At 52.3% G+C, this 27,666-nt stretch overlaps 1 protein-coding gene across 3 annotated transcripts in view; it reads right to left on the reverse strand.

Annotated features, from left to right (window-relative positions):
* Positions 1–27,666, reverse strand: part of SMG6 (SMG6 nonsense mediated mRNA decay factor) — a 115,785-nt gene that overhangs the window by 26,861 nt on the left and 61,258 nt on the right. For all 3 annotated transcript variants that reach the window (XM_055796773.1, XM_055796772.1, XM_055796771.1), the window contains one exon: positions 23,551–23,752. In XM_055796773.1, the coding sequence (XP_055652748.1) occupies positions 23,551–23,752 (202 nt within the window). The remainder of the gene's footprint in view (positions 1–23,550; positions 23,753–27,666) is intronic.

Genomic DNA, 27,666 nt, shown 5'->3' on the forward strand with positions numbered 1-27,666 from the left:
AGAGGGCATGGGCTGCTCTCCCTGCGGCGAGAGTCTCCGGTCTTTTCCTTTTCAGGGACTGGGGGAATTTATTTCCTCTGCCATTTCGGAGGATGCCTGCCTTGCCAGAGATTGTTTTGCAGAGTTAAGAAAGATAAGAAAGTGGTTAGCAGGCTCTTTGGTGGAGGAAGGGAGGACTGCTTAGTAAGGGAAAGGGGACCGCTCCGCTCTCAGCAGACTCACGCTGCCCTTCCTCTGAGGCCACTACTCCAGGGGACACTGGTGTTGGGGACGAGGCTGGTCCAACCCTGCACCTCTCCACCCCCAGAGTTTCTCGGGTACATCTGCTTGTGGGGCCACGCTGTGCTGGTGACCAGAGAAGCTGTTCCCGTGCCAGGGCTAGGATCTGTCTCTCCTGGGATTCGCAAAATGCATCTGATGAATGTTCAATCCAACATCTCGACTGCAGATCTCAATGTGCTCTTGCAACAGTAAGAGCCCTTTTTGCAGGGTACATGGAAAAAAAAAAGGCTGGAGCCAAATCCTGGCTGCTCACGCCATGGGGAAAAAGCTGTGGTTATCTGGCAACCTCCCTGTTTCAGAAAGCACCTCCTGAGCGTGGCAGGAGGGAGCTGGCCTCTCTGGGGCGTTTGCCCTGAAGATGCACTATTCCTGCTGAGCATGTCCGTCCCCATCATGCCAATGCGCTGCAGTGCTATGTGGAGGCTCAGCCCCTCCGGACCCTACACCCACCCCTCACCCAGGCAGATAAAGCTGTCGTGCACCGAAGCAGGGCAGAGCAGGCTTTTGGCTCTCGCCGATAGCATGAGCTCTTTCACGAGGACTGCCACGTGGAGACAACTAGACAACTGCCCTGTGACTTGACCCACAGAGTAACGTGGTGATTCCTGTCCCACGGGACAAGACACCAGTAGGAGCAGCTGAGACAGCGGGAAGTTGGGTGGCAGAAGAAAAAAAGAGTTACAACACAGGAACAGGGGAGCTATGAGGATCTACCGTATGAAAGTAGCAAAAAATGGTGCAAACCAGAGCTCACCCTTACGGCATCCACCTGCTCTGCCCGTATCATCCACCCCTTGTCCTTCCAGCCTGACCTCTGCTACAGGCAGCGAGGAAACCACAGTATTAGCTGGTAACACCCATAGCATCATGGACTTCCACCCCTGGAGGTGTAAACGGGCTGCTGTGTCCCTTGCAAACCTGACTTCTGACCTCGGCAGCAGGAGGGAGAAGAGAGGTAAGAGCTGGAATATTCTGCCTGGTCCTGGCAGAGCCGGCCGGGAAGCCGTTTCTGGGAGTTTACACAGCTTATACATTCTCCATGCAGTTCCTGGACGCCTTCCATGGCAGATGAGAGTTTTATGTCGAATTTTAAGTTTGACCACAAATATTTAAACTTCCTTGGACCACAAATGCTGTATCTTCTTTGTGGTTTAGTTGGCACCAAATGAGTATTTACAGATCCCTATATGTCTGCCTGTCATTTAAATATCTCGTGGAGGTGCCAAAGGCTTCAAACGTGGAGGGGCTCCTCAGGCGGACCCCCTGATTGCCCCTCTCTGCCCTTCATTACTCGGCGCAGGCAAGGGAGAAGTGCAGATGCTGGCCAAGCCCTTGCAGAGGGCACAGCTGCTGCTGGTCTGAGCATTTCATACTTGCAGTCTATTAAGCTCATTTTTCAGAGAATGTCATCTGAGATCCCACCGTAACTTCCACAGCTCCTTGCCCTGGTGAATATTTGAACTGGGATGAAAGTCTTTGGAATTTTCTCCTTTTCTTTTAGGTAACTGAGTCTACAGGAGACTGTTTTAATGAGAACTGCTAAAACCTCCTAAAGCAGCACAGCTCCCACCTGGCCGCTGCTTGCAGCCTCCCCATGGGTGTTTTCACTTCCTCAAACAAAAGCAATTCTCAGAGGGTGACAATCCAGACCTGCTGAACTGGGATCCCGCTCTAGGGAAACTGGTTAGAGTGGTTAGTCTCAGTGGCAGAAGAATACCGAATTCAGGGAAGGCTGTTCAGCCAGGAAAACGCAATCAAATAAGCACTGTGAAAGGTCCTGCCTAAGCACCTGGTGCGGAGGGAATGTGGTGTTGCCATTGCAGGGAGCTGGATGGGGAGCAGAAGGCTGAGGGTCCCTGAGCTGACACCCGGGCGGGTGGGTGAGGCGGCCCAAAATCTGAGCTAACAAGCGCATGCCGGCTTGAGTCAGGTTGTGTGTGTTTCATTTCCTACATGCTTTTTAGTCTAGGAGACAAACTGGATGTTCGCCCCACCGATTTTAGGGGAACTTTAGAACACGTAGCGGTGTGGTAGATGCCGCTCCTGCGCTGCTTTTACCACCCCAGGGACCCAAGCCATCGGCTAGTCGTGGCAGCACTCGGGGAGCTCTCCCGCACATCCCACCAGCCCTTGGAAGACAGAACGATTGCGTGCCCGGGGCAAAAGCTCCAGCAACGGCTGCCCACATCAGAGGAAACAGATACCTGAGTCAGAGCAATGCGATGAGAAAACTCCGCTCCACAAACCAGAAGCCAGACTGAGCAACGTCAGCGCCAAGCTGCCCCACTGCTGCTCCGCACGCCTGGCTGGCCCCGGCTGCTGCTGGGGAGCTTGGGGCACCCCAGCTCCCCTCAACTTTGGAAGTTGAAAGAGAAGCAGCTTTGCTTTGAACTAACAAGCAGGCAAAGCCCACGTGAAAGGGCAGCTAGTGGGGCTGGGGCTGCGGCTGCTGCGTGCAGGGAGGAGTTCCTTCGACCGTCGGCTCCTCCGTTGGGGCCGCCGCTAAATTCCCTTGAAAACAGAGGGTGGGGATACAGAAGGCAATGTAATAACACCAGAAAAATGCCACCACAGCTCGGTCGGCTGCGACACCACAGCCCCAGTGATATTAGCAATACTGGCATTTCCACCCACCACAAGAACCACACTGGCAGCGCGCTCCCAGCGGCTCGGGGCAGGGCGGGAAGCTGCTCACACCACTTCCAGCAGCCACTTCAGGGAGGGACAAACACTGTTATTTTGCTTTACAGTGAAATGCTGCCACTTAGGGGACTCCCGATGACGTTCTTGTGCCTGAGAGCCCATGTCCTCTTCGAGGAGGGGCTGCTCGGAGCGAGACACGCTCCGTTAGCCTACCAGAGAGGTAACTTTATGCACCAGACGCAAGCTCCAGCCCGCGCGGATCCTGCTCTGCCTCTAAGGAAGCAGCGAGCACAGCTCTGCTACTTATACCCAATACTCAGCTCTTCTGGCCGATGATTAATGGCCTGATTCTTACAGTCGCTCGCTTCCAGCCGGGCTGAGAGCTGCAAACACACCTAGGGAAGGGAAAGAGGAATTGGAACGGCGGCTTGTCGGGGAGAAGAAAACTATTCGCTGTGTCTTTGTTTTCTGCAGAGCTCCTCCTCCCGGGAGCGGGATGCTGAGCGCAGAGCAGGGCCCCTGCCCCGAAACGGAGGAGCTGAACCAGAACAATAGGGTGGGGACTCTGGATGGGCCCCGACAAGTGGGGTGGGCTGGAGCAGGGGCACCGATCCATCCTTTTGACTTCATTCACACTTACAGCTGCATTAGAGACATTTCCTGAAAGCACAGTAGGAAGAGAGGGGTATTCGCTCACTCCACCCTCCATCTAACACTGTCCTCGCGATCCAGCCATGCGCTGAGAGCCAATTTTGGCCTCTGGCAGAGCTGCAGGCCAGACATTACAAGCGCTGGTGTGAGCAGCACAGGTCCCCACCCGATGAGCAGCACACAGACTTGGAGCAGAGAAGAGGGGTGCCGCAGCCAGAAAAAAAAAAAAAAAAAAAAAAAAAAAAGAGAAAATTAAATGTAGGGAAATTCAGAGTGTTTGAGCATGTCCAAGGTAGCCCTGAACTGGACAAGGAGGTGTCAAGAGCAGGATCTGGGTGTTTGGCCTCAGGGCAAGGGAAGGTGCAGCCACCAGCCCATGCCACACGAAATGAGGCATTGCTCCTCTGGCGAAAGAAACGAGGGGAGTGACAGCCACACTGCACAGGGGGCCTGGAGGCAGCAGCCATGCCACAGCGCTCCCACCCCAGGGTGACGGTCCACCGTATCTACCGCACGTCATCTCCCGACGATGCCACGACCTGCATGCAACACGGAGCAGAGGACTGAAAACAGCGCAGCGAGCCCTGTGCCTGACTCACTGCAGCCCGGGAGCCTGCGTGGCCCCAGTGCATCGTGATCCTGCATGTGGAGCCTGAAAAACAACTTTTTTTTTTTTTTTTTTAAAAAAAAAACCAACAAAAAACCAGCCGCCCTCCAAATCTGGAGTTACTCAGCCTGACTCACACACCAAGGCTCTCCTGGCTCTGCCGGCAGCGCCTGCAAGTACCTGGAGTGGGTTGTGCAGGCTGCGCTGGTGATACCTGCAGCACCACACACCTGGAGCTGCGGCACTTCCCCGAGTGCCTGCAACACCAGCTTGCTGCAGCCAAGCTAATTGTTTTCAGCCTCAAACGTCAACCATTTCTGGTGAATCCCCAAATTAAAAAAAAAAAAAAAAAAAGAGACTATAATTTTTTTTTTGAAATGGGAAAAGTATTTCTTTCATTCTCCCATAACACAAATCCAGCAAACATGAAAAACATGAACCCAAACCAAGCTCAGACATCACATCTGGGGAGGGCCCAAGCATGGAAAATTTTAATCCAAAGGTTAATGTTTGGGAAGCTCCGAGTGTGTGAAAAGAGGGGTTAGATGGGTGCTGCTCCACGGCTCGAACAGTTGTTGCCGCCAAGTGGCGGCTTTCAAACGGTGCCTGCCTGCCCCAGCCCAGGCACTCGGGGTCAGAAGCTAAAATAGAAAACAACTGAAATCATTGCAAGCAAACAAACAGTCAGATCAGATGCTGGAGAAGCCAAACGAGGAAGAAGCCAGCAGCATGAAACGCAGCTCAAGCCCTGTGACTGGAAACAGCCTCCTGACTTGCCCTGGTTGAATCTCACCAAACCACATGGCAGTGGTGGCCCTTACCACCCCCTCCTACTCCCCGGAGCTCTCCTGTGCCACCTCCACAGCTTCAAGATCACTTGAGAGCCCTGTGCCACTCCTGTGCCATTGTCACCTCCATCTCCTTTGCTCGCTGCTCTGCAAGATCACACTCCAATGGTTATCACATTTGGGGTTTATTTCCCACTCTGCAGCTTGAACCTTCACCCTTCTCACCCAGAGCCACCACCTCCTGCCCAAGCACAGAGTGCCCTGCTCTTCACCTTCACCCCAGCTGATACCTGTGCTCACCCAGAGCAGCGTGTCTCTGCTACCCTCCTGCTCGCTCCTGCCTTGTGCCCTGAGCTGCTGGGTTCCTGTAACCCCCAACTGCCACTGCAGATCTGCCCTCTGAGCTTGCCATGCCCCCGTTTCCCCACATCCTGCCTCCAAAATGCCTTTGTCTTCATCTTCTGCATTAGATTATGCCCTTTCCAGACTGCTCCTTCCAGACACTAGAAACCTCTCTCCCCCCCAGCTATAACAGAATAGCATCCTAATTGCCTTTGTTAGGGCTGGGGCCATGCTTGTAAAATTGCCACGTCTGCTTGCAGGGCCGTATCAGCATTAACAATAGCTTAAAAGCTACAGGAGTTACAGCATCAAGTCCTCCCACACTTAACTAAACACCAAGAGAAGGGACCATATGTCTGCAAAGTCAGCCCAGTCAGGTGGGTCGGAGCCCGGCTCCCCGGGCTCCCCCGGGGTGGGAAGGGAAGGCACGGCACCAGCAGGCGTGAGAGCATCCGGCAGAGCAGCGCTGCTCGCCGCAGCTTATTTACAGCATCCAGAGGGACGCCGGATGGGATGCTTCCTGGGATCAGCCAGGGCAGAGCTGCTCCCTAAGGTAGCAGAGACGGGCTTCAAAGAGCTGCAGCATCCCTGCCCACGGGTTGGGCTCTTCTCCCAAGCACACACTTGCCAGGAGAAGAGCTGGGCTGCTTCTCCCGTCACACAGCCAGCAGCTTCGCCTCGCTGCCCGCTGTGCCCTGCCTGGCCCGGGAGCAGCCCCAGCTCCCAGCCCTGCTGCAGCTGCCTACCCAGGGTTGCTTGAAAGCTGGAATCTCTCCCAGACACAAGGAGACAAAGCAAGCTCCATCCTGGGCTGAGATGGACCACTTTGCATCACTGGAGAGGTCCGCTCACGCCAGCGTGCCTGGGTCGCTATGCCTCCTGCAGGTGCCCAAAGTGCCACTCAGCTCCTTGCCAGATAAGTGCTTCCTGGAGCCATGGGAAGGTTTGATTCAGTACATTGCTGAGGGACACAACAGAAAATGTTCTCTGCTGCAGAGGGAGGAGGAGAGTGACGTCTCCCAGGTAGCTGGGATGTCATACAGTGCTCCCCCCAGGATGGTGGTGCTGGCTAGAGAAGCACGGTAAGGAGGAGCGTTGGATGATGATGGGTTTTGGCTCCAAGGATGCTGATTTTGAATGGGCCCAAAGCTGCTCCAGATGTCAGACACAACCAGGCTGCTGGGGACACAGACACTGGCCAGAGAAGGGGAGAGGGGGATTTGTCAGGTGTTAGCAGAGAGTCTCTGCAAAAAGATGGGAAAAACATAAAATAGCGTGCAAAAATGTAAATGGTCCTTTAACAAACCATTGGATAACCCAGCCCCAGACCAGTTTTGTGTGTGCAGTGCCTTGCTTGCCTGAGACAGGACCCCAAATCACGTAGCTCCCTGACCACACTTCTCTCTCTGCAAGAAGAAACTTAAATCTGCTCACAGCTAACTGCAAAAGCATGGAGATAAAGATGAAAGGAAGAGAAGTGAGGCTGAGAGAAGCACTAGGAATCTCTGTAGACACCAAAGATTTCTGTAAGCTTAGCCCAGAAAAAGGGCTCTGCAAAGAAAACATGCACAGCACCTCTGTCCGGACTGGGGAGGGGTCTGCAAGGGAAGGGCTGACAGGAGCGACAATGCCAAGGGAGGACCCCGAGGAGCAGCTGAAGGGAAATCGTGGCAGGGTCTCACCTGCAAAGGCAGGGGAAGCGTGTGGTGAGAAACATGAGCAGAACTGGCTGGCCAAGACAGGGCTCAGGACTGGGCTCCCCCAGGGCTCGTGCTGACGGCAGCGTGTGCTAGCACGCTCAGAGGCTCAGAGGAGTCCCAACAAAGGACAGGCAGGCGTGCTCCAGCTGCCCATGGACCATAGCTCCTGCTCCGCGCTCTTCAGCCCTCCAGCCAAGGGGGAAAATGTAATCAGAGCAATTTCTATTAGCAAGAATATAAAGACTTGGAACCTCTGGGCTGTCTCTTGACAACTAATTAATTACCAGGTAGCATCCCCTTGAAGCTGCCAACACAGCACGCACAAGTTCCAGCATGATTTAGGGAGAGAGATGAACTTTACAATAAACTCTAGAATTTTACTTCATCTCCCGCCACCATCTGAGATCCTGGGGGAACAGGAAGGGGTGGCAAGAGGCAAACTCTGAAGCCATCTGGGATCATCATTAACTCATTCACTCGTGGCCTCTGCAACAAAATGCCGACTGCGCTCTGAGCAGCAGCTTCAAGCCAGATGAGCGCCTTGTATTCTCAGTTTCTGCAATGCTCTTCCGCCAGTTTCTGCGGAAGGGTGCCCACCCCCCCTGCAGCCCCCTCGCCTGTCCCCCAAGGCTTTGGCTGTCAGGGCAGCCAGTCTTTGAATCTATTAAGAGCAGAAACTGTATTGCAAATGGCTTTAGGTGATATACTCTTCACTAACAGCAACAAAAAGGAGCAAGTAAAAAGAAGTATGTTAAGAAAGCAGAGGAGAGAAAAGGAAAAGGACAAGAGGAGATGGGCAGAGTGACTGTTGCTGACATAGCTACTATGGGAAAATCACAGACAAAACCACAGTGGCTGAAGGTGCCACATCTGAACACCAGGGACCAAGAGGCATTGGCTTGAGCTTATTGAGCTGGCTGGTGTGGCCGTGCAGCGCCATACCCGGCTGGTCCCTCACCTCCAGCCATGTCCCTCTCCTTGCTGTCCTCAGCAGAGCAGCCCTTTCCAGTTGACTGGTTGCTAACTATTATGGGACTGCTGTATCTGGGCAGTCACGGTGCTACACAGCGTATCCCCACACAACCACACCGTGCTGGACGAAAGGAGTCTCCCTGCTTCAGACAACCAAACACTGCTGCCATAAGCTTCTCCCCTCCTTCCCTCTCTGAGCCTGGGACTAAGGGACCAAAACCTCAGACCAGCCCAGGATCACTTGCTGAAGGAGGACACAAAGGGGCAAAGACTATCTGGGCTGCAGAGGTCACCGAGGACAGCAGCAGACAGTGCTAACCACTGCAATGTGCCAAGCTTTGTCCGGACATCTCATACAAAAAAAAAAAAAAAAGATAACGACAAACTACAGTTGAAGATCAGGATGCGTGACCTGTTGGAGAGCGCTGGGCTTGGGCAGCCAAGCCAGCAGATGATTAAATGTAAGCCCTGTGGCAGCACTGTGAGGTCTGAGCTAGAACACGATGCAGGAAATATGAGGACATTTGGAGATGGTCATCCCAACGCAGGATTTCTCAGGCTCTAGAGACGCAGAGAGATGGGAGATGCTGTTCAGCTTGGCACATGTGAACTGACACGGTACACCACGCAGCATCTCAGAGGGCTGGTTTTGCCTGCACTCAGGGTGGTATGAGATCATCAGCATCCTGAACAGCACATGGGGGCAGTGCTATGTGTGAGGACTGCCCTGAGGAGGCATCTTACACATGACAGCCCTGCCACCTCACCACTTAGGACAACCCTGGGAGCCAGCTTGTCTGGGTGGGCAGCATTTGGGACCAGAAGCCTCTGTCTCCCTCCTCCAGGCCACAGCTCTACCGGAGGCTGTGGATTTCTTCCTTAGCCACCAGCACAGCCACAGGTCACCCTGCTCAGGTGCAAATGTTCTAGGCTAAGCCAAAACATTTCTTTTCTTTTTTAGACTTACTTGATGTAAGTCCAAAAACTGAGATGACATCAAAGAGCCCATTGAGTAGATCCCCTCCAGAAACACACAGGGACTTTACCTCGTTAGTACAAATGCTGTTCCCCTGCAGACTTCCTGGGAACAGCTGAAGCAGCATCGCACTTCAAAAACCAGCCTGCACATCACAGGGGTGGGGAGGAGTTCAGTTCTGGCCCAGGACTGTTGACAACCATTTCAAAGCCCACGCAGGATCACACACAAAACCTGTCACAACCCTGGGGGGAACAAAATTACCTTTGTCCTCAGGAGATGGGCCATAAAGGCAAAGGCAGGGCAGGAGCTGTCACATGAAGCGGTCAAGGAGGGCATGCAGTCTGATTTAAAGGCAAGAAAGAGAAGATGATGTAGATGATGGAGCGGTTTACTCCTCCTGGAACTGGTCAGTGACTGTTTCCTGTGAGCTACAAAGAGGGATGTCCCTTCAGGACTTCAACCCATGCTACAAGAGTCCATCTTCTTCTGAGGGATGGCAACTGCCAGCACTTCTGTCCCTGCTGCAGCCCCCAGCTCGGGGCTGCCACTGGTTGGGGTCTGAGGTCACTGCCAGGGGGACGGGGGAGACCTGCAGGAGCTCAGGCTCAGCCATGGCACGGAGTGACAATCAGATTGCTGCTTCCTGGAAGAACTGGAACTGATGTGCAAATAATGAGAGAAAAATGTGGGGCAAGGGAGGGTTAAGGAGAGATTAGTCTGGGGCACACTCTGGGAGATACACAATGTTAAGTATGTGGGCAAAGGAAATGAAAACTGGAAACTCAAACATAGTCAAGAATCCAATCCCAGCCTGGGCAGGAAGTTTACACTCTGCTTCTAAATATACATGTTTTTAAATCAACAAGCTTTCTTGTTCCTCAGCTCTACTGTACAACTACACAGGAGAACTAACCGGATAAAGGCGCTGCCAAGCTCTGCCTGGCAAGGCTTACTGTCCACAAGTGACAAGGTATGGGCGACGGAAATCCCTGCCATGCCCCAGCAGGAAAGCAAAGGCAGGATCCTGGAGAAGCTCTGGCAGAGCAGGATTCCTGGCTCCGAGCACCCTGCTCAGCGTGTCGGCACCCAGACCCTTGCAAAGAGTCTCCTGTGGTCCAGGCTGTGGACCACGAGAAGGAGAGGAAGTGATAACCTGTGCGCATGAGTCAGATGTGGTGCCTCTTTCCTTCCTGCTCTCTGGCCACTGCACTCATGCTCAGCAGTCGGATAGTCACATTTTTTTTAATTTGATATAATTATCTCCTAGAAATTACTGTACACAGCCTCTTGGGATCTAAAGCAATTAAGTGAAGATAAATTTCTTTCATGGAGCAAGCTGTCAAAGGATGAAGCAATTTCATTCCCCATTTGAAGTGGAAGCTTTGGGTCATGCATGGTTTATTTGAAACAATGCCATCACCTAAAGCTGCTGATCTTATCTGTCTCTCTCTGTCTCTCCATTTCAAACTGCTGAAGATGTGCAGCGTGGCACTGCTTGAAGTGATGACATCTGGCACCAGGCCAGCTACAGAAACAAGCTGCTCCTCCCCAAGTTGGAGTGCAAGAGGCCAAGCATTCCTATTAAAAAGGGGGAAACAGAGGTGAAATCTGGGAAGAGCTGAAAAGTGGGAATCCTGCCTAAGGGAACAGGAGACACAGGAGGAGTAAGGTGCCTGCAGGAAGGGGTGGTACTGCCCAAGACAGGATGGGAGCACGTAGCGCATCTCTGAGGGCTAACAGTCTATGAGGCTTCCTCTTCATCACCAGACTGCCCTGAAGCCATCTCAACCAGGCTTCGATTTCATCATGACAAGGACCAGCCCATGTGCTTCAGTTTGCATGAGGAGAGGCAGGGCAGGACAGAAATTATATCCTGTTAGCGCATATGCACTAAGTCTCTCAGAAGTTCCAGCAAATTCTCTCCTGTCCTCACATTTCACCATGCCAAGGCATTTCATTTTAGGCAAAAAACCACATAAAACACATGAAGCAACTCATTTAAATAAAGCATTCTCCAAACTGGTGGGTTTTAATCCTGAAAGGGGGAGGATGGCCAGAGATGCTGTGGAGCAAAGAGTGGCCACAATGAGGGCTCTGCTAGCCCCACAGGTTAAGCACTGAAGATGCTCAGACCCTCCCAAGGGAGGAAGGCACGCTCCACACCCCATCAGTCAAGTGAAGCTTTGTACCCTTAAGCAACCTAAAGGTGCCACTGTGCCAGCTGAACAACTTTCACCCAACTATTGGGAAACAGAAAGCCAGAGGCCATCAAAAAGAACAAGTATGAATGGATCCTGAAGTCCTGTGTACAGCCGACAGCAGACCAGACCCACTTGTGCCACAAAAAGCCAACACGCCTCCCGAACGCGCCGCAGGCAGGAATGCGGAGAGCAGCGGCCGCTCATACTGACTTCATTTCTGTCGTCTCATCTGCATCGTTCATGTAACCTTCAGAAGTGCTGCCCTGGGTGTTCAGTCTCTAAACCACGCAAGAAGGTCACTGACACAGAATTAGGCAGGTAATGGCCTGGAAATTGGGCTCCAGCTTTCCCACAGCGCTGGCCAGCTACTGCATGGCAGGCAGCTCCCTGTTGCAGAGGTCAGCAGCACACCGCGACCCCCTGGTACCTTCGAAGCTGTGAGCCCCTTGCGCTTCCCAACCAGCACTTCCACCTCTTTGCCCACTTTTCCGTTTAGCAACTGCTCTGCCTACACACTTGCAATGATATAACCACGCAATGCACTTACATTCGCTCCCACTCCCGCCTAGCCAAATCCATTCACACAACTCCCTTTCAGCCTACAAGGATTTATCTTTATAACCCCAGCCTTTCCCACGTGATGAAGCCTTTTGTATGTTTAGCAGATACCACAACATGAGGTGTCCCTCTATGCTGATACCTGGAGGGTCTCTCCTTTCCCACATCAGGGCAGTCACTAGCAAGCAGCTCTCAAGTCACAGGGCAGTCGGTGAGGATGCTTGTGTCTAAAAGGAGGTTGCAGCTACGGGTGTGAAAAAGGGCAACTGCTGAGCAAATCCAGCTCCCCGAGCCCAGACTGACAAGAGCATTTCATTCATCAGGTTTCTGCAAAGTTCCAATCAGTGCTGATCAAATCTTTGTCCATTAGGACAGATACTGAACTAGAAAAAGTTGCTGGTACTAGAGGGAGCTAATAATCTAAGTTGGCAATGGGTACAAGTTCAAGAAGCATCTGGATGACTTCAAGAGTGCAAGCATGATCTCTGAAAGTGACTTCAGCACCAGAAATGTGGTACGTCAACAGCAGCTGGTAGGTGACTGCATCAGCTTAAAAAATGCCCATCAGCAGGCATGTCCCTGACACACTGGGAGCGCTGCTCCACAGCCACTGCTCTCTGGGAAGCATCACTCATGGACCAGATATCAGGTGAACAGACACCGCATTGGAAGGACGTAGCAAACCGCATCTTCTTCTGTCTATAGACATAAATCTCTTTCCTTCAATAATAACGGATGCTATAATAAACACTAGATCATTCATTTATATTTGAGACAAATACAGAACCAAAATGTCAGTTTGTCCTGTTGTTCACAAACTGAGCAGACCAGGCAGGCAGTAACTTCTCAGACCTCAAAAAACACATATGTCTTCATACTAAGAATTTGTGTTTATATATGCATCTACTCATCCCAAGTACGGCAAAGGTTTGGGAAATTTTTTTAAAAAGTCAACAAAATGACTAAAAATAAATACTATTATTGTTGCTATTCATAATATATAAACTTACAGACAAATATTTGTTACACATGGTAGAGAAAATGCTTTATGCAAAATGCTGGTATGCAAAATGTTACGGCAGATTTTGTTAATTTAAATAAATTACAAGTTCTACCTTATGTTTAAGGAAATATATGCAAATATGTTATGGGGAAATTTTTGATTCGATTATCTGGATTAAATATCCAGCATTTTTAGTGTCCCACCACACATACAGTCAGACCAGCAGCAGCAATGTCGCTCATGCGAGACCTACGTTTGGGAAGAATTTTAACGCTTCCCAGTGAACCTTCACTTGGAACCCCTCGTCTTCCTAAGGGACACGGGTGGCCTGGGGCTGAGGCACTGGCCTCCAATCCTGGGTATCAGGGGCTTGTTCTCATCCTGAAGCTAAGGTTTCCTGTGGGACCTGGGTCAGTCCCTCAGCCTCGCGTACCTCTGTTGCCAATCTCTAACAAGGAAATTGCTTTTCCTTCTGTCATAACGTGTTGTGGAGATACGTTCATTAATGCCTGGGAAGTGCTTTGACTTCAATGACAGCGAGAAACGAAAACAATAAATAAGACCACAGTGGTGTCTTCTCTTTCTGATTTGGGCTGTGACAGCACGAAGACACCGAGGGTTACAGCTCCAACCTGCTACAGAAGCTGGGCTCTCCATCCTCGCCCAGACTCAGCTCAGCACTGGCAGATGGATTTGGCATCCACAAAAACAACACAAGGTCTGGCTGAGAGCAGAAACGTGGGGAGCAGACTCCAAGCTCAATGACAGAGGTCACCTTCCGTCTCCCATAGAGACAGAGTAGATCCCCATCTGTTATTTGGGCTGACCACTCCCTGCATTCCACCCCATCCACTTCTCTGGCAAGCTTCCCAGGACGTGGATCTTTCTTATTCAGGATAACAATGAGGAGTTATTAATTGGGTCTTTTTTCAGGTTTCCTGAGGTCCTTCCAATAGCTGTGTTGGTGGATACTACAGCCGTCGTTGTTGTCTTCAGCAGGGATGTTTTAAGCATTTCACTTGGTCAAAGACAGAACAGTGCCATGGAACAGGGTCACCCCCAAAGCTAAGCCACAGGCAGAGATGAAGGGTCAGGTCAAGGACTGAGTTTAGTACTGGCATGCAGAGTCTCAGTGGTGGCGGCATATCCAGCTGGCGAAGCACAAGGCAAAGAGGCAATCCTGAGTCCCAGGGACCCCCCACACGATCAGAAGCACCACATTAACTCTTGAGCACCACAAAGATAGTCTGAGGTGCGGCCATGCTTCATGCCCAGGGACCAGCTCGGCCAGCCGGAGCAGCCTTTCCATTTCCTCCAAGTTTCTCTGGGTAGCAATAAGAGATGGCTCATTGGGAGGGGATCCAGCATTAATGGTGTTTTAATGAGGCCTTTCAATATACTTACAGACTAATCAGCAAATTCCACAAGGCCTGGACTGTAATATGTCATTCTGAGTATGCTAAAGTCATGGTGAATACCTCTTTTATAGCCTGAGCCGAGCACTATCTGGGCCAGATGTCCTGCCAAGAGGTGGCAGGTTTTGTGCCGTAAGGCTGCCAGTGCAGCAGAAGCAAGGCCATTACCTGCTGAAAAACCCCAAGGGAAGCAAAAGCTGCATGCAGCATACACCGAGCTGGTGCTGCACAGCAGACTTCACGGTTTGACTCTTTTCCTAGGTCACTCCACTGATGCCAACTCTGGGAACGTGCTGTCAGCGAGTTTCTTAAATAGGACATTTCCCATTTCCCAAGAATCTGTGCTAAACCTCTGGAGGCAGCTTTTAGGACTAAAGGACTGAACGTAAATAAGTTTTCCATCTCATTACATAAACCTGGCCTGATGATGACAGAAGCAAGGATGTTCGAGAGCAAGCATCACTTTGCTCCACACGCAAAGATCTGATGCCACCTGAAACCAGGCACGGGACAAGGCTGATTTATCCCATCAGTCTCTGCCTTGAGCTGATGGCCATCTCACACTTCCAGAAAACACTTTAAAAGAGCCTTTTGCTGACACCAGAGCCAAACTGTGCAGCGCTGGCTGGGGAACCCCACACGTGCTGGTACACGTGCACAGCTCACACCCAGGCTGCCTGATCCACTTGGAGCCAACGCAGTGCCTAAAGCGCCCTGTCCAAGATGATCCTGGAGGAGAGGCAGAGGTGGATCCAAGGCTGAGGGAAGGCAGGGGATGAAGGGATGGAAATGTCACAAAGCCGCTTGGACAAATTCCCCATGGCTTTCCCATGCACCGGGTACCGCTCACTCCCTCCACACATGAGGAAAGAGGCACCTCAGGGGTAGGGGAGGTTGTTTCCACCAACTGCTGGTTCTTCCCTCCCCAGTTCTCCTCCAAGAGATGGGGCTGCCTGGAAGGCAGCACCTTGTACTTCCCTGCAAGCTGCCTCCAGACCACAAAGCCACTCTCATGCTCACTAACAGGCACGTTAAGAGAACACGTGTAACTGGATCTTAACACGTTGGCAGGTGGTTCCTCACCTCGTAGTGAGACTGCAGTTCTCACACACCAGCGCTCAGCTTCAGGATGGAGGCAAAGCAGCAGGACCCCAGCTCTGCAGAGGGGTGCTGGACTGGAGTTACTGTTGTATCCGCTCCTCCTCGCCATCACGCCTGCCTGGCCCGGGCTATGGAATCTGTTAATGCTTCGCTGTGGCAAAGCAGCTGCACGGCTTTGAACTCCTGCTGCCTTCAACACTGTTTCTGCAGCTTGATGCCATGGCTGTTCGTCATCAGGCAGGCAGTTGTCTGAGCACTCTGCATGGCTGGGGCGAGAGGACATGAAAAGCTAGTATGCCCCAGAGACTCAAGTGGACAGGATACGGACTGGATTAAAATCTGGTCAACAGAGGTCTTAAAATGTCAGCGTAAACAGGAGGGCAGTCCTGGCGGGGCTGCGGGGAAGCTTGCTTGGGCTTATGCTGCTTAACAATAGGTTCAGTGACCTGGACAAAGAAAACCTTTACTGATAAAGCCTGCAGATTAGACACCGTCTCCTACCCTCCCAATTTCTGAAGAGAGCAACTCCCCAACAGACAAAAACCTTAAAACTGGTCAGTCACCTACTCGGGAGCAAACAACACACTATTTAATACAGCTAAAAGCAAAGCTGTGTGACTAGGAGCAAGGGCTGCAGGACGCTGCGGTGCCTGGTAGGTATGGAGAGCAGGACACAGCCGTCACCTCCTCATCACAAGCTGGTGCAGCAGCAACACATCGAGCCCAGACAGCCACAGCTCAGAAGCACCAGGAGAATGGCTCAGGGGATCCAAACTGTGCCTGCGAGACCATCACACCTCTTACTCCGTCTATTCAGCTTATGGAGGGACATGAGACACATTTATATATCAGGGTCAGAGCAGCAACGGAGGACTTCCCAACCTAGAGCGAAATTAAATTAGCGGAAATCGAAACAAAACAGATTTAGCCTGCAAATAATGCACGTTTTTAACAGCGATTGAAAACTGGCTCCTGTGACAACTTGCTGGAGATCCCACTGGGTTCTCAGGCTTTTGAAATCAAGGCTCAGTGCTTTCTACAAGACCTGCTCTTGTTCTCTTGGAAATTTCCCTGTGGTTCCCCCGAGGCAGAAAAGACCAGAGGAGATGGCCACAGCTCGCCAGCATCTGGGGCTCTCCCAGGCTGGATTCCCCACTTCCAGGACTGACGCACACCACCGTGGGCTCCTCTTTGAAGAGGGGGTTTCTGACCATTCTTCCCAGAAGCTCCCTGATGTTCAAAGCACCTTGCTGACAGACGGGCAGGTGTGCCTGTGAGAGTGGCCACCTCCCCAAACCCAGCATGGCGGGGGGAGAGCGGCCCCCCAAACAGAGCCCTAGGCAAGGCACAGGGGAGTACTCCAAGCCCAGCTGTGACATTTCCTTTCACCTATACCTGTACAGCTGTTTCCTACAGGGCTGAAGCCTCAAGTGAGATGTGTGAGGCTTCTGTAGGTGCTTGGGAACAAGATGGAACAGAAACGTTTCACACCTGGCCCCAAAATTACAGCACGCTGGAAGGTGGCCAACATAAACTGGCAGAGTACCAGTTGCAATGGACATCAATTAAGAAGCCTGTCATCCTCAGACTGCAGGGTTTTCTTTTTGCGATCTGCCTCGCTCCTTAAGCCTTCAGCAGCACCAGCGCTGGAGTTTTCCAGATGGGATCATTTCCCTCAGATTCCACTCGCTAGATTTATTGCAGTATTTTTTTTTTTTTAAAAAAAAAACCCACCCCCCCTTTTAAGAGCCTGAACTATTATTCCACATTGCGGATTTCTCCAGGGCTGTATTGAGTGTCCTTGTGCAGCGCTAGTGCTTGTTTGCCATGAGTTCCCTTTACCTTCAGCTGGAGAAACGCAGTTTTAAGAATATGCTCAAAACTCTCCTAGCTTAAAGAGTGATTAAAACCCGAGACCAAATGAGAAATGAACAGAATGCCTCCCTGGAAGATGCCCTGCACAGCCCTAGGAGACACAGCAGCCGTCACTAAGACAGCACTCACACCCATTTCTATGAAGGTACGTCTAAAACAGCACAAGGGACACCAGTGTACCCACCTCTGCCACCCAGACCAGGGGACGTGGACTCGGCTTGACAATTCCTACTATGCCAATGACACCTGGCAAAGGCAGAGGGAGGCCCCGGTGGTGTCCACACAGCCCCTGCCACTTGTGGTTCGAGAATATGCCAAGGATGGATGAGGAGTTCAAAGCAGGTGATACTCTGCGCGCTACCTTCGTGGTGGCATAAAATCCAGCCCCTCCTCCATCACCCAATGACATCATCTTCCAACATGGCCCATAATTTAGCCTAATTGCGTTTTACAATCCAAAGGCACCACATGAAAGGGAAGGTCGAGGCTGGGATGGAGTTCAGATACTGGTCAGAAAATGTAAACATTTCTAACTGCCGCCTCGGGGCTGCCAGCTCCTGCCAAGTCCCTGCTCCAAGCAGGACTGCCTGTGGCAGGGATCTTTCACTGCTTGTTTGGAAACCGAGGCAGGCAGGAATGGAAGGAGTTTTTCAAGGATGACTCCTCCTTGGACTCTCCTACCTGGGGCTCCGATCTCTGCTCACAGTTTCCCTTTTCCTCTCTGGACAAAACTCCAAGCTGGAAGCTCTCACTCTCATGGGCTGAGTGCTTTTCCTTGCCAGCTGGAGGGAGATGCTCCAAGGCTATGGAATGGGAATATGGAAAGGATGCTGAGAAAAAGAACAGTTACATTTGCTCACTGGGGTTTTCTCTCTGCTTACAAAGTTTGTGCTCTCAGAGTCCTGGTCTTGCTACCCTTCCTCTGATGCCTTGCAAAAGTCCTCCCAAAATCACTGCAGCGTGGCTACTCCAACGTGGATTTCATCCCTGGCATTCCAGGAGTCATTTGGTCCTGGAAAGGACAAAACCTCTGGTGTTTCAAGGCATGACAGAGCCCAGTCACTCTGACAGCTACTCCTCCTGCGCTTTTAGACCTGGGGCTCCCTTTCCAAGAAGCATCAGACATGACTACACATTGCCAAGAGATATCTGCAAGCCTTAAGAAGACTGAACTACTATGGTATCAATAATAATAAATAAGTGACGTGAATAACAATACAGGACTAATTTTATTCCAAGCCTAAATAATAGTTAGCTCCTAAACAGCTAATTCAAAGGCTACTAGTTCTGCAGATCTAGAGCAACAAGAGAGAGGGTCAAATTTGGACTGTCCACCAGGGCTGGATAGTACAGAGGAAAGAAAATTATGTTTTCTAAGGAGAACCAAGTTTGGATTTTAGGCTATCTGCACTGACAGGTAATGCGAATAGCAGGAAGCAAGGACTTGTGCAACAAGATCGGCACCAAGTGTGGGAAGCTACTGGCCACCCTGGAGCTGGAAGAGCCACGCAGTACCCAATTTGTAGGTCTGGGGCAGTAAAACATTGCTAGCTATTTTTCAGACCCTTGCACTTTAGGGCTTTCGTTTGCCTGGTGAGGTGAGACAGGGTTGAGACTAGCTGAGTGGTGAGGATCTGAGACAGTCCATTCCACACATGAGCGTGCACATGGGGGGGGGGGGGGGGGGGGGAAAGTGCCTTTCTGAGAGAAGGGAACCACAGTGACTAGCCCTATAAGCATATGTATTAATCATGCACCGTCTGGTTTTAATCCACACACTGCTGATCCTGCGTCTCACTGTATTGTTATCAGGGGAAGGAGTATTTCTCCTCAATCTTATTCACCAGCCAAAAGCCTGAAAATGCAAAAAACACATTTGTGAAGTGCCTTCCCAAGGACCCTGGGCCCCGGACCTGGTGAGCTGGGGCTGCTGCCTTTTTATTGGCGTTTAAAAACCTTTTATTAACGTGTGTCAGGGCTGGGGGAGGAGAGAGAGGCTCAGGTTTCAGGACCCCCCATGCAGAGAGGTTTATTGTGGGAAGGGACATTAACACTTTCTCCTCCACATCTCCCTGGCTGGGGCATGCGGCAGAGCATGGGGTGATGCACACACCAAGCCCGTGCAGAGTTTGCAGGGATGCAGGCAATCTGTGATGCCATGTGCCTGCGCAGAGGAGCTCCCTGCTCTGCTCCATGCTGGGTGACCTGCAGCCCTCTTCCAGCCTTGCCACCAGCCCCACGGGGCCACTGCAGAGCAGGATGCTCCCCAGACAACAGGATTTGGTGAGAGCTGAGGAAACCAGGACATGCCCCAGGTTCCCAGGGCTGCACAAGAACAGACCCACGGCAAGCTCAGATGCACCACAGCTAGGACTTGCTTTAACCTCAACACAACACAAGCGTTTTCCACTCAAAGTGCCCCACAGCGGCACCACACACCACCTTTACCTCCCTTCTTCCTGGACCTTAGCTATGCAGCTATGCTGCTGCTCCCTGCTCTTGCCTTGGGTACAACGCTTGGGTGAGTGAGGTCCTGGCAGCGTCTCCTTCAGCTGCAAATGCTGCAGACACAGTCTGACAGCTCAGGCACCAGGCTGCATAGTTTGCTGTTGACTGGTACGTTCAATGGTGTTCCATCACACAAGCTGCAATGGATATCTGCCCAACATACGCCCAGGAAAACATCACCAAGTTATGCTCACCCTGGAGCCAGCTTTTGTTGGTTACAGCTTCAATGACAGTGCAAGAGACGATGGGAAGCTCTGAGTGTCACACTGGCTCCAGCAGGAATCTGAACGCGCGGCTTCATGGCAACGAACAGAGTCAGAACATTTTCACTCAAAATAAGAGCCAGGCCAAATGCTCAAAAACTTGCTGAGAAACTCTGGCTGAATACTGTGCTCCATCTACTAAATGGGATGTGGAGAACAAAAAGAAGCACAGTGTTTGTCCTATATAGCTTACAAAACAACCATCTTCTTGGAGGAGCCAATAACCTAAAACCATTTTAAACCCAATACTCTCCAGTCTTGCCTTTCAGCAGATGCCTTCCCTCCAAAATTTTACAAATTCCTTAAAAAACTATGGTGCAAAAGCATGGGGTAAGGATTTGGAGCATCAGCAAGCAAGGGAGAAAAAACAGTAAAAATACAACCGCCTCTTCCTAGCCATGCAAGTGATAGGAAAGGCACCACAGTGAGCTTCCCAGAGCCTCTTTGGCATACCAGAACCTTCCTCCCAGGCCACAAGACATTCACAGGGTGCCATATAAAGAGCAGTACATTTTCTTTGCCTCTCCAGCAAAGAAGTGTCAGGAACTTGGGCTGAAAACTGCGCCAAGTCTGAGAACAAGAGAAACAAATTGGGTGCAGAAAAATAACTCCTGCTAAAAAGCAATGAAAAATCAGTATAGGAAAGGCAGTTCTTGCTGCACAGAAAAAACATTTCTCACCTGCTCCCAGCTCAGTCAAACAGTGACCAACAAGGAGCAGGCAAATGGGGAAGTTCCTGCAACGCAGTTGGATGCGGTACGTGCCAGAGTTGCTCCGCTGCAGTGCCTGCTGCCATCGCCTCACTGAGGCTCAGGGATAGAGATCCCCTTGTGCCACCATGCTCAGCACGGATACAGCACCCTTCCACTGCAAACAGCCCAGAGATGCGTCTGCTGAGGAGTCAGATTCATCTGGGCTTTGCACACTAAAAGGAGGGCAGGGAGCAGATGGTGGACTGGGGGCCACACACAAGGATCCCTTGGTTGAGTTGGATTAGGGGCTTCTTTGCAGGGAAGTGCTTTTTTGTATCTTGCTCACAGTCATTTGTGAAAGGCATATGTATTTGTGCCTCTCAGTCATACCTTCCTGGCTTGGTCTGCACTGCCTTCTACAACAGCCTACTTCTGGAGAGTCAAATAATTCACGTCATTAATATTGCAGAAGGAGAAGATTTGTGGAACAAGGTAGTCATCTGACTGTAACGATGCAGCTGCCACTCCAGTCCCTTTCTACTGCATTACTGAATCACAGAAAATGGGGTAGGAACATCCAAAGAGGTCACTTTGCCTCCTTTTCTAAAGCATTCACGTCCACCCATGTTGTACCTGGGAGAGCCACCCAGCCTGCTCTTACAAATCTCCAAGCCGGAAGAGATTCTGCAGAATCGCTAAGGAGGCTGCTTTCAAGTGCTTAACTACCCAAAGGTACGAAGCCTTCCCTAAAGTCTAGTCTTAATCTATTTTGCTGCAATTTATGCCCATTCTTTTCTGTGCTTTTCAGCGCGGAGCTGGAGGACAGCTTGCTCTCTGTGCAGCAGCTTACTGCATTTTCCCTGAATTTCCTCTAGACTAAAAAGCCTGAGCTCTTGAATCCCTACATGGAAGTCAGGCTTTTGAGATTTCTGCTTTGTCTCGCTGGCCTCCCCTTAATCCTCTTGGGTGTCCTCTGCAAAGTGAATATGCACACCTGCTGTTTCACCAGTCTGACCACTAATGAAAACATCGGTCAGTACTGGATGGAGAACAGACCTCACAGAACCCAGTGCTTCTGCTCAGCGTGTCCCAGGCAGCGCTGGTACCAGTGGGTTCCTCTGTCTACCTCAGTGTGATGCATTTGGTGCGTTAAGGCAGAGACCAGGAGATGGCACAGCACAACTGGTACACAACAGGGGGGCTCAGACCTGCACAAACACCCCAGCCTGCTGGGTGGGATTACGGTTCCCAAGTCAGCCCCTTTCAAACCAAACAAGACCCACAGAGGCGGCAAAAAAAACCAAAAATAAGGGGGGGACAGACCCAGCCAGGCCCAGCTTCTTCCCTCTGGGATCTGTCGTCCTTTCAGCAGGGCTGAGCTGGTACCACCATGCCTAAAAATCCTGGATGCTTGGGTGGCTGCTGTTGAGCTGCGAAGGGCACCAGCCCCCACCAGTGGTGTTGTACAGTTTCTTTATAAAGCACCACAACCAAAGGGAGCTAGGAGAGTGAGAAAACTCAGCTCAGAAGCTGAGGTGTAGCTATAGGGCAAAAGATACGTCTCTTCTTTTCCAAAGATGAGTGCAAATGCCTGGCAGGGCAGGTAGATGGCACTCCGAATAAACTGGTGTGTGGTTAGAAAAGGCAAAGTTCAGGGAATACCGACCCCTTCCCACAAGTTATGGGGCACCAGACGGAGCTGCTCAGCCACCTCACCTGCCTGCTGGGGGCTCTGGTTTGTGGCTGCTGGGGAAGGAGTCCCAGCACAGAGAATGGGGCTCTGGGACTGTCCCCAGCAGAACCCTGGTAAGGCCACAACACACACTGGTCAAACAGACTACCTGAGGACAGCAATGGCAACCGCACGCTTCTTATTTTAACCCCTTCAAACAGAACCTTGAAAATCGATTTTTCCACAATGATTTCCTGGACTAAGGTGTTTCGCCAAGCCGGAAGAGCTCTTGGTTTTACTGGGACCCTGTGCCACGGGCAGTGCTGTGAGCATGGGCTGGGCAGAGAGGTGAAACAAATTTGCACCTCTTGGGTCCCTCTGTGACAAATGTCCTAAATTTCTCACCATCGTTTCAGGCAAATATCAAGAAGTGGCACATGGGAAGGCACGCTGCCACCGTCACATGCAGGCTCTCCACGGAAGCCAGCCTCTGCATCTCCACTTCTCCTCTCGCAGCACCAACGCCACAGCTTCCCAGATGAGCAGCGTTTCTGGTGCTGTGATCCTGCCTCCAAGCAGGAAACTGTTGAGAGCCACTCTTATCCTGCCGTGCCTCCAAGGGCGTGCAAAACAAATGCCATTGTGCCTCTTATATCCCCCATCAGGTTCAGACACGTTATCCAAGTGCAGCCCCCAGGTCCCTTCTGGCCAGGTGGTGGCAGAGAGCAGACCCAAAACCCCACATCAACAAGGGAACTGATTTCATTATTCTAAAAACAAACAGCCAAAGGAAAGTTCAGGCTAGAATGGGCTCCTAGAGCAAAGAAAGGAAAATAGAGAGCGGGCAGTGGGGAATGCTTCATATTCCTAAAAGCCTTTTGTACGTTAACACATGGTGTCTGCTTCTCTCTAGTCACCTATTTATCACTCTCCTCTTTAGAGAAGGAAAAAAGTCCTGGCTGCCTTCCTAAGGCAGAGTTTTGTGGCCGGGGGGAGGGGGAGGGTGCTTTAAGCATGATGCAAACCATTTGGAGTGCACTGAGAGCACTGCCAACACAAGCTGCACTATTTAAACAAGTGAGGAAATGATCGTATATACAACATGCCAGCGAGCACACACACACCAGAGGAAGTCGAGAGGGGTTTTCATGACACAGAGCTGGATGTCAGCGGCTGAAAGGTCGATATTTTCCCTTAACACCCTTCTCAATGACTTAATCGTGTTCCGTTTGCACAGAAAACTTCCCAAGAATAAAAGTCTGGAGGAATCGAGGGGGGATGTTTGGCCTACTGCTGACCTTGTCCGAGGTCCTCTCCACGTAGCAGGGCTCCTGGGGGGCGACCAGCAGGGGAACGAAGCCCGAAAGCAGCCGATCCTCTTCCAGGCTAAGCAGGGCAAGGTCGTCATCTGGGTCCTTGTACAAGGGCACCTCCGACTGATTCACTGTGGTCAGTATGTTACAGAAGTCAGCCAGCGTCGCCCACACATCTACTGAGACCCTGGGAGAACGAGGAGAGACGTGAGCAATTCGGGGCTGGAATGTGTTGGGAGTTGCCTGCAATGCTGCAGCGAATACCAGAGAGGTGAGGCGAGGCGAGGCACGCCACCACCGCTAACCTACCCCACCGGGAGGGCTCCAGCCGCAGCTGCGCTGGCACCGAACCCAGGAGGGCTTGCAACCCTCGCCTGCGAGCGCTGACACCGACCACCCGTCCCCCTGGATGGGGACGGCTCCCAGGATCTCGCCCTTCCCGCTGCTCTGCCCACCTCTGCCTGCTCCCGAGCCGGCACATGCGCGGGAAGCAGCTTCCCTGTGCAGTGCCGGCAGGAACCCAGCTCGTTCCAGATGGGAGCAACGATGCTTGTTACTCAATTTTAAACCCTGCTGGGAGGACAGACCGAACACCCGCGCTGCTGTCGGGGCAAAAGAGGCACCTGGGGGGCTCCAGCCCAGGCTGGGGCACCCTCTCCTTCGCGCAGCTGTTATCTGCTGCGACCACGTGCTGCAGCCACGCTCTAAAGCACAGAGATTTTATATCTTTTTTTTTAGTTAAACCCCAGCCGCGGGGGGTTAAGCCGTGTTTTGCTTCTGGCCATGGTTTCAACACTGGTTAGTGACCTACAAAGCTGCCTCTGCAGCGTCTCACCTTCCTGGAGCAGCAGTGACATGCAGGGAGCCGGGTGCAAACACAAGGCTACCGGCAGCTCTGGACTGCTCTCCGCACGTTCTCATCACACATCCCATCACTGAGCACACCCTGGCACCCCAGAGAGGGCCACCGTGAGGGAAGCAGGCAACAAGCACCGGGACGCTGCAGCCAACCAGGCTGCCTCCTACTGCATTTCTTTCTCCTGTTTCTAAAAGCACTCAGATATTTTTTTTGTTTTAGTGCATAAACTAGGAAAAAAGCAGAGAACAGGGGAAACAAGGGCTGATCTTCTGGTGGCAGAAAGGAGGGCTGCTCATCCACCCCACACCTCTGGGGCACTGAAAAGCACAGGGAAGCCAGTATCACTGGGCGCGCAGCAGTGACCGGTGCGGCCCGAGGCAGCCCAGGGCTGGAGGGAGGCCCCCCTGCTCTTTGAACTGCTCCAGGTGGACAGAGTCTGCACTCGGTTATTTACGGGAATCAATGTACCAGGAAAGCACACTGAAATGAAACATCTTGTTTTCAAGAGCGTCCTGGGAGCCAGGCAGAATGAGGAGCCATTAATCAAAGCCCAGCACGTAATCAGCACACATGTAACGCAGAGTCACCCACGTCCCGGAGCCAGCCCCAGCCCGCACACCGCAGAGGAGAAGAGGTCCTTCAAAGCCTTCTGGGCACAGACACCAGGAGCTGGGTTCATTCACAAAGCTCCACTGCTTGGCTCAGCCAGGTCTGGCTGTCAGAAATGTTTAAATATGGAAAAAAATAAACAGTTGCAACACGTTTTTCAGAGGGATCTGTCCGAGGCCCTTTGTGATGTAATGGGAAACGCTGCGTTTGTGCTACCAGCTGGAAAATAAACAGAGCTGTGAGGGTTAAAAGGAACTGAACTTTCCACGACCCCTATCTGCAAAAGAAGAAAATAATAAGAGGAATGATCCACTGCCCCACAGCCCTGATAGTTTATCCTCCGGCCCAGGCTGCAGAGACAAGCACCGGATGTGATAGGGCTGCTCTGGGCCACCTCCAAGGCGAGCTCTGCCCATGGGAGATGCACAGGGCTTGGGAGGCTCAGCCCTCCCCCAGTGCCCTGCTGGCAACTGGGCTTGGCTGCCTGAGTCCGGTCACATAGCACTGGTGGGGCCCCACCAGTGTGGGCTGCAATGAGGGCTCAGCTTGGATGAAGGAGATGCAGAAGCTGCAGGCATCAGCAGGGGAGAGGAACAGGGAGAGTGCCTGCAGCTGCTGGGGAACAAGCCCACTGGGGACGGGCACTGATGCTGAGGATGCTCCCGGTGGGCTGAGGCAGCCAGGTGCATGGGGTCAGGGTGGAGGAGAAAGGAAAGAAACAAAGACCTCGCCTGTATTCCCAAAGAAACAGAGCTGTAGGCAGGGGATGAAGATGACCAGTGAGGGTAGGATGCTGGGCAGGACTGGGGTCCACGTGCTAATGGGGTGAAAGAGCAGCACAGATGAAGTACAGGGAGCCATCTCCCTCCATGGGGCTTGGCACCCAGAGTCAGAAAAAAGCCATGTGAACGGCCACCAAGCTGATGCTGCTAACACCCTCGCAGCCACCCAGCCCAGCAGTCCCCTCCCCTCTGCCCCAGCAGCTGCCTGCCCCCAGCCCCTTCGGCAGCGCTGCCAGGCAGGGCAGCCCCTTGCCACCCCCCGAGCACAAAAGCAGTTCCTGTCACTTTATCCCCTTCATCCCCGGCTCCCTATAGCTTTGCAGTGCCTTGCCACATCTGTCATTTGCACTGCATGTGTTAGGTTTCCACTCTGGGCTTGCTTCAGTCAAACCACAGACTGTGCTGGCTCCCCAGGTAGCAAGACCTCACTGCAATGCAACCCTGAGCAGCTCTGTAGCAGCGGCTGGCAGCCGGGCAGCACTCTCTCACATGCAACACCCTGCAGAGCCTTCAAAAAGCCAACAAAGAAGAATGTGTTGGCGTTTCTGCTCTGGTTTTCTCCTGTGATACAGAGGTAGCGCTGCAGAGAGCGGGGCTGCCTTCCCCTCGGGTGCAGCTACACTCAGTGCAGCTCCTCTGCAGTGTATCTCCCAGCATTGCCACCACCAACATCATTTACCAGCTGCTACCCGCTGGCAAAACTAGCGAAGGCAAACAGCTCATGCCGACACCGTACGGTACCGTGGATCTCCTGCTGGGACACGCACTTGCCCTAGAAGGTCACACAACACTCGGGAGCCCTGCCAGGCACTTTCTCCCCACTGCTCCTTCCCAGGATGCTGCCGTGACCACCTCCAAGTGTTTCTGGCTTATGTCACCCAACGGCGCTGCGGTACCGGAGCGTCTCTGCAAAGCCAAGGCAGGCCCAGGTGCTTGGAAGCGCTGCGTATGCACAGTGCCACATCTTTGGCATCCCTCTGTGGAGGGAGGCCCTGAATTACTGACACCGAGCCCAGGCACGCAGCTCCCAGGTACCGGGATAAGGCTCCCAGAGCTTTTAACCGAGGAAGCGAGAAGGGGGTTAGCGCGAGGTCTTTCCTCAGAACGGGGGTTCATTCACTTCCCCACAGACACATTTACATTTGCTTATTCCACTAGGACAGGGGAAAAAAAATAAGAGTTAATTTCTTTTTTATTGCCTCAGAATTCCAGGTTTAATGTAGCTGTCAGTGTGAGCGCAGCCCAGCTGCACACCGACAGGACGCAGCCTGGCCAGGCGACGGTGAGAGCACCGCACAAGTGCGCAGCTGAGCACACAGGCTGGAGCGCAGTCCCAGCGTGCGGGTCTGCGTGGGGATGGCTCCGAGCAAAGAGGGATGCCCACGATGGGCAGGCATCACCGCAAGGCAAAAGGCACGCACTGAAATGTGGGGAGAGCAGAGGGTGCCGGGGCCAGCCTGATGCTCGCCAAATCCCCAGCCGCCACAGTGCCGTGTGGTGTGCCGGCGTAAGCCACCATCTTCACCAGGGGCGCGGGCTGCCTGGTGATTAATATCAAGCACAATGACCCCATGTTACAAGCCTGCGGGGGCCTGTGGAGGTGGCCATTTCCTGTGTAATACCAGCTTGTTTAAACACTAACATTCAAACTCCACAGCTGCAGAACAAACCCGGAAAGCGCGGCGCAGAAGAAGCCCTGCATTGTGTTCCCTAGCCGCCAAGAGCCATGCTGCCGTGCAGATGGCAAACGCCTCAGGCTCGCGTGCTCCCGGGGCCAGGCGATGCACACCCACCGGCTCCTGGTGCAAGGCGGCACCGGTGCCCACCCCAGCACAAAGCGCTCCGCATCCC

Source organism: Falco peregrinus, chromosome 2, assembly GCF_023634155.1.
Source record: "Falco peregrinus isolate bFalPer1 chromosome 2, bFalPer1.pri, whole genome shotgun sequence".
Classification (NCBI taxonomy): Eukaryota; Metazoa; Chordata; class Aves; order Falconiformes; family Falconidae; genus Falco; species Falco peregrinus.